Raw genomic sequence first — 7,011 nt, 5'->3', positions numbered from 1 at the left:
TTCTTCACTTATTGATTTTTTCCCCCTCCTGCAACAACAAAGCAGACCGTCTTTCTCTTCTTTGGTTGTGGTGCTGCAGTCTCACCGCCACGGTTCCACCCAAAAGCTCAGAGAGACATTGCCATCGTTGGCGACAATCTGCCACTCCCTCGAATTTCTCGGACCTTTGCCCGACTTTGACTTGCGACACCTCTCTCGTCGTCCCTCCGCTCGCTTTTCGCAACTGGCAAATTTCACCTCGACTAAACAGAGCTTCATCTGTTCATCGTAGCAATCCGATATAATGGCCCCTCAGATCAAGGCAGCTGCCAACGGCGCTGCTGCGAATGGCGACGTCAACCACGAGCCCATCAATGTTATTATTCCCATTGGCGGCATTGGCTCCCGCTTCGCAAAGGAAGGTTACCGCTACCCGAAGCCCCTGATCAACATCGTCGGCCGACCTATGCTGCTATGGCTGATTGACAACCTGAGCCTCAAGCCTGGCGACACCTTGTGGATGGCCATCAACGAGGAGGTCGACGACGAGTTCAGAATTGGCCAGCTCGTGAGCAAGACGTTTTCCAAGATCGACTTCAGACTCCTGCGCTTGCGCCACCAGACCAAGGGTGCCAGCGAGACGGTTAGTTCTTCCCTGAGTTTCTTTGAGATTTGTTGCTTGCTCTTTTGACCCTCGCTCTTGTCTCTTCTTCCTCCGCCCTTGCGCAATTCCGCCCGAGGAGGGGCAAAGCCAAGCTTGGAAGCGCATCGCTGACGATCCCTCGTAGCTCTACATCGTCACCCAGAGCATGACCAAGAAGCACCTCGAGCGCAAGACTGTCTCTCTTGACTGCGACACCATCTACTGGGCCGATGTCCTCCAGGACATTCGCAACATGCCCAAGGGCCACGGCGGCTGCTTCTACTTCCCCGACGTTGGAGACAAGCCAATCTTCTCTTACATCAAGACAGAACCCAAGTGAGTGGCCACCAGGAGCAAAGCGGGCGGACCTATTCAAGCCAAGACGCAGGTTCTAACAGATTACTATGACAGGGACGGCTTGGAGCGCATTGTCGACATCCAGGAGAAGAAGGCCATCTCCAACAAGGCAAACACTGGCGCATACGTTTTCCCGTCCGCGGGTCAGCTCAAGTCATGGGCTGCCCAGAACCTCGACATGAAGAGACCCGACGGCTCAGAGGTCGGCGAGTACTACACTTCCCAGATGATCGCCCTCATGATCCAGAACGGCGTGCCGTACCTGGGCATGCCTGTCAGCACCAAGGACTTCAGTGTTGTGGGCACACCCGAGCAGCTCAAGGACCTCCTGAAGCTTCTCAAGACGGATACTTCCAACCTGCCCATCAAGCTGAAGAAGCGCCGTTTCTGCTTCGATCTCGACATGACCTTGGTCGGTGTGCCCGCCGTGGCCGGAGACTACTCCACCTGCCCTCCCATCGAGAAGAACATTCGCCTGGTCCAGCAGTTGTACAACGCTGGTCACTACATCATCATTGTAAGTCGATTCTTGGCGCTTGGCAAGCAGGAAGCAGATTGTGGCTTCCTGCAGTTTTCCAAAACTTTGTGCTAACTCTCGGACAGCAAACGGCTCGCCGCATGCGCACACATCACGGAAACTTGGGCTCAGTGCTTGCTGACGTCGGCCCTGTAACCTTTGCCCAGCTGGCCAAGTACGAGATCCCATACCACGACATCCACTTCGGCAAGCCCTACGCCGATGTATACGTCGACGATTTGGCTGTCAACGCCAACCTCGACACCATGCGTGAGATTGGCTGGCTTTTGGACGAGCAGGACCCAGCTGCCCTGATCGGACAAGATGCTGCGACGGGCGACGATGCCAAGAAGGCCGGCATGATTGCTGCTCGCGACTTCAACACCATCCAGATCATTGGCGACAAGGTCATCAAGTCGAGCAAGTCTGAGAACATTCTCGGCGAGCTCTTCTTCTACTCCCACATGCCCGCCGAGATTGCCCAAGTCTTCCCCACCGTATATAACGTGGACTACATTCCCGACACCACCACTTACAACATCACCATGGAGAACCGCCGTGGTTTGACCTTCTCTCACCTCCTGGTCGGTCGATCCATCACCAAGGGTCGCCTGATCTCCCTCCTCAAGGCTCTCCACACCGTCCACACCACGGGTAGCACAGACAAGGCCACGCTCAATATTCCCAGTGCCCTAGAGAAGAAGTTCGAGGAGCACTCCCTCGCGCGGGCGAACAACCGCGTCAACATCTACGCAAACTACGGCTCGAAGCTGCGCAGCCGTTACTACAAGGACCAGCACAAGTACGATGCACTTGGTCCCCTTGCCGCCTCCCTCTTCGCCCGTATCAACGAGTTCCTCGACACGTACGAGGCTGAAGAGAAGGGTGTTCACGCGCAGGTCATTCACGGTGACCCGGTCTTCAGCAACGCCATTCTTTCCAAGGACGAAAAGCTCGTCAGCTTCATCGATGTGCGCTGCCAGCTGGAGAACACTCTGACGCCCGAGGGTGACATCCACTACGACTTGGGCAAGGTCCTCCAGTCTCTCTGCGGCTACGACCACATCCTGTTTATGAGCGCGAACAACTATGACTTGCGCGACGCTCTCGACAGTGACAAGCCCCTCCTCGACGAGGCCGACTCAGACCTCCTCGAGAGCCTCCAGGAGCACTTCTTCACCTTCCTCGAGGAGACGTATTCTGTGCGCCTGCACCGCAAGACCCTCTTCCGTATCACCGCCTCCCTGTTCTTCAGCTTGATCCCTCTGCACCGACCCGAACTCGGCGCCGTGTTCCTGCGCATGTGCAAGGAGACGCTCGACAAGGCGAGCAACATCAACTACGGCCCGGGCGCCCGTTCCACGTCAGGCCTCACGCTTAGCCGGCGCGCGAGCTCCAACTTTGGCTCGGATGAGAAGGCTCGCGAGATGCCCATCGCCTCGGGCAAGGGCGAGAACCTCTCGATTCCCAGCGTTACCGTCACTGCGAAATAAGTGTATCTGCTTTCAGTGATGTCGTATAACTGCTATCAGAAAGCCAATCCGCTCGATTCGCGGGCTGTAATGTGCCGAGCGATCGGAAAGGTGGAGGTGGATTTGCAATGGGGGGGGGGGGGTGGAGTTGAAGTGGTTGCATTGATGTCATTCGGGACGAAGCTTCCGTGGAAGAAAGCGGAGAGCTCATGTGGAGCCCTGTCGCACACACGTCGCGTCGGAAGACATCCGAGAAGCGATCGATGTTGTGTATGTGGGAACGGAGACGGGGACGGGAACAAGGTGGCATTTGCTTCAAAAAATTGTTCGTATCGCGTAAGGTACTTACCTACAGGGTGGGAAAGGAGGGGAAGCGTTTTGATCGGGTTTTCCCAACTACAACTTGTAGGGATGGATGTTGTTCAGCGTCGGTCTACGAGGGTCATGTACTACTTACTATACCAAGAAATCAAGAAATCGTACATAAACCAGTCTCTTTTACATTGTGTGTGTGTGGCTTTGGATATGATTGATGTTAGGCTTGCCGTTGACATTAGCATCAGCAAGCTTCCATCTTAAGTCTGATTGTCAGATTTTGCTGAGGAACAACAACTCACAATCACCATGAAAGGTCTCTGCAATTGGTGAATGGTAACGTTCGCTATCTAGACTCGGCAGAGCAGGGCCTGCTCACCCAGGTAATCCTATCTACTTTCGCTCGATTGAGGCCAATCCTCCTGACTGACCCGGAACTAGTAACTTCATTCTCCCGCAATCCTCCCTCAAGTGCCAACCGTCCATGCTTGCCTCTCCCATCATCACCACTCACTCCATCGCATTTCCTTCAGTCGTCGCCCATTGGAGTCTCTGATATGCGTACTCAGATGTACCACATGGTGTTCTTGAACATGTCAGATGCCTGGGGGTCAGAGTCAGGGCCACTGCCACCAAGAGGCAGCAGGGGAAGGGACTCGGTGGGACGCTCGCCCTCGAACATGCTAAGACCGCGGGAGCCGTAATCGTCAGCCATTTCCGTCGCCTTGGGGCCGGAGCGGAAGCCCTGAGAGGTAGCAATGTTCTCGTGCGCGCGAGCACGACCACAGGCGAGATCAGCGTAGTAGATCGCCGGGTGAAGGGAGACAGGAGTCGTCGAGCGAGCGTACTGGTAGCACTGGCCATAGATCATGCGCTGAAGATCATTCGTGCCCATCTTCGCCTCGTCCACCAGAACGGTGTAGTGTACAGGGCGAGCAGTTCCCTGAATGGCCACGTGCGAGCACATGTAGAAGTCCCACCAGAAAGGGTGGCAGACCTCCTTCTCAAGGACAGTTCCGGGAAGAGGGTTGCCGTTCTTGTCTCCATTCTGAGGGAAGAATCGAATATGATGGCGCTTTGTAGCCACAATGACCGTCCACTTGGGCTGCTTGGCGGTGGGGTAGATGTTCTTGATGATGTTCTTCATCGTTCCCACCTCGTACTCCAACACCTGTGAGTACTGGCCCTCAGAGACACCGTCACGGAAGTAGACAATGTGGGGAGGAGGCGCAGGGTGGCCCATACGCTTGTGCCAGGTGGGCATGAGACGACCAAGGAAAGTGCGGGCACTGACTGGAGAAAGCATCTCAACGCGGTAGCCGTTGGTCTCAACAGCAGCCGAGTAGAACGTGGCGTCAGCATCCATCGACATAGTCATCGCTGCCATCGAGGGAGCGTCGATTCCAGGAGTTGCGTGGGAAACGTCTACTCCAATCATCATAGTGACTTCCTTAAAGAAAGGAGGGTTCTTGTTAGAAGGACCGGACGGGTGAGGGATACGGCAGGTAACGCCTCCAAGCTTCGCGTTGACCTTCATAGCCACATTGGAATGGTACTGGGCTTGGTTCTTGTCAACGTGGCGTGAAAGAACGCACTGAGTAAGCAAGCCGAATCGACAATCGGCGGACTTCTTGATTCGCTCGTAAGAGCCAACGTTGTTGAACCGTAAGATGCAGAAGAGTAGCTGCGGAACAGCATTAGTCTTCGCCTTGACCTGGGCATATGCCCTAGCAATTGCTTCAGCAACATTGTTGTTACGGGCCTCGCTGTCAATCACGACGGCATCTTTAGTAATCTTGCCTCCATGGCCAGTGTAAGTCTGCTTGAATGTCTGTGCAAAGGCCTGAGCACTGGCTTTGTCGGTTGAGTTCTCGAGAATCACGATACCCCAGGATGCTAAAGGAGCACGGTTGGGAACCCAAAACTTCTTGCCGCGTAAGTCCCAGCGACCAGAGAAGACGGGGCTGACCACATTGTTGGCGTACTGAATCTTCGGGGGCTCAAGCAGGCTGCCCACAGTTTTAGCCATCTGGTCCTCGAAGACAACACCGTACTGGCGGAGATAGGGGTCCTCCTTCCATGCCAACTGGTTCTTCGCCTTGATGATGTCCGCCTTGCGCTGGGTGGGACGAGTGACAGCAGCCTTGATCATTGCCGAGGTCTGATCAGGGTCAAGCTTGTAATTGTAGCGCTGCATAGCAGCGACCACACAAACCTCCATGGGGAAGAAGCCCGCCTTTGCGGTCTCGACAACGGGCCAGTCACGGAACAGAACCTTGTAACCGTAGGTCTTCTCGAAGTACTTCGTAATGTTCATTTCCTCGCCGTTGTTCGTGAAGACGATACTGTCAGTAGTAGCACCGCTGTCACCGTAGGTTGGGTTGAATGCGAACCCCTTGATGGTGTAAGACTTGTCCCAGTTCTCCTTGCCGCGGTGCTTGGGGCAGAATCGAAGCTTCGCCAGCTTCCTCAGGTGCTTGAAAGCATCAGACATCGTGAGTACCGCCTTGCCGTTCTTGTCCTGCTGGCGCACTGGCTTCAAGATCTTGGCGATGTCCGGTGGGCTCAAGCCCTGCCATCTGCGATCGCAGGTACCCAGAAAGTCCCTGACGAAGAGATGCAACAGCTTGTCTCCCTTCCAGAATGCCGTGTTGGCAACGTCGACATTCAGACCGAGCCCTCGACCAAACTTGTCAATAACCGATTGGTTCATCCGGACCGACGAGTAGACACCCTTGACGACCTGCAAGCAGGGGCCAAGATCCATGGTCTGCGGATTGCGCTCGTTGTAGAAATTGCGCTTGATCGAGAGAAGATTCTCGCTAGGGAATTGGCGGACTAGGTGGTCGAGGAAGTTCATGCACTCCAGAACAGTGCTGTCCCAGTCCATCTTGCCGGTGAGGTATGCCTCAAGAGCCGCCAGGTTGATCTTCTTCGTCTCCTTCATGACGAAGAAGAAGGAATTGTCGCGCGGCTTTGCATTGGGACGAACGGGCTTGCCCTCGTCAAGGTCAACCTTCAAGCGCTCCTCGCCACGGTTGATAGGAACCGACGACCTGAACTTGTGTTAGAGGAGATAGGCATTCAGAATAGGATGACGTACCAAGCCAACTTGCGGCCATCGTTCAACCAGAGGGTCTTGTACTTCGCCAGCATGGTTTGGACAGGCGGAGAGTCCCAAACCTTCTTGAACACCACATTGTACTTCAGGGGCACGGGCGAGATCGACACATCGTACTGGTAGATGGTCATCCTGTCGTTCCACTGCTTCACGCGGAACTGGTTGACCTCCAAGTTGATAACCTTGCCAGAGGTATTGTAACCGGGTCTGCGAATGAAGGGAGTCTCCCCGGCATTGAGGTACGACTCTGGGGGCGGGTCGATACGAGAGTTGACGTGATCCTTGCTGGGACCACCGCCCTCGGGCTTCGCTGGGTCGAACCCCATGGAAGGTCCGAAGCCATGCTTAGGCTGAGATCCCGAGCGGGATCTGGCAGGGCTGGCAGGACCACCACGGCTAGGGGAACCGGAAGACATCCTGTCTAGTCGTGGAGATTGTGGAATTGCTGTGCAGATGTTGCTGTTTGTGGTCAGTGAATGTATGTACGATGCTCGCTGAGGTAGACGAGGTTGAGAGGTAGACGATGTTGAGAGGTAGATGAAGAGGAAGAAGAGGTAAAAAGAGGGAAGAGAGGAAGAGGGCCCTTTTTGTAGCTGCCTAGGTCGGC

At 55.0% G+C, this 7,011-nt stretch overlaps 2 protein-coding genes across 2 annotated transcripts; one reads left to right on the top strand and one right to left on the bottom strand.

Moving 5' to 3' along the window:
• Positions 1-283: 283 nt before the first annotated feature.
• Positions 284-2,989, top strand: CCOS01_07574 (capsule biosynthesis phosphatase; the record flags this gene model as incomplete). Its single annotated transcript, XM_060455738.1, has 4 exons — positions 284-622; positions 768-958; positions 1,034-1,496; positions 1,583-2,989. 4 exons carry the CDS (start codon positions 284-286, stop codon positions 2,987-2,989), a joined length of 2,400 nt encoding a protein of 799 aa, XP_060313630.1.
• An 859-nt stretch (positions 2,990-3,848) lies between these two features.
• Positions 3,849-6,820, bottom strand: CCOS01_07573 (piwi domain-containing protein; the record flags this gene model as incomplete). The annotated part of the gene is made up of 2 exons (XM_060455737.1): positions 3,849-6,339; positions 6,387-6,820. 2 exons carry the CDS (start codon positions 6,818-6,820, stop codon positions 3,849-3,851), a joined length of 2,925 nt encoding a protein of 974 aa, XP_060313629.1.
• Between the last annotated feature and the right edge of the window lie 191 nt (positions 6,821-7,011).

This window comes from Colletotrichum costaricense (genome assembly GCF_030867565.1).
Source record: "Colletotrichum costaricense strain IMI 309622 chromosome Unknown Scaffold_7.1, whole genome shotgun sequence".
NCBI lineage: Eukaryota > Fungi > Ascomycota > Sordariomycetes > Glomerellales > Glomerellaceae > Colletotrichum > Colletotrichum costaricense.
The sequence above is the reverse complement of the archived record's forward strand: the minus strand, read 5'-3'. Positions and strand labels throughout refer to the sequence as shown.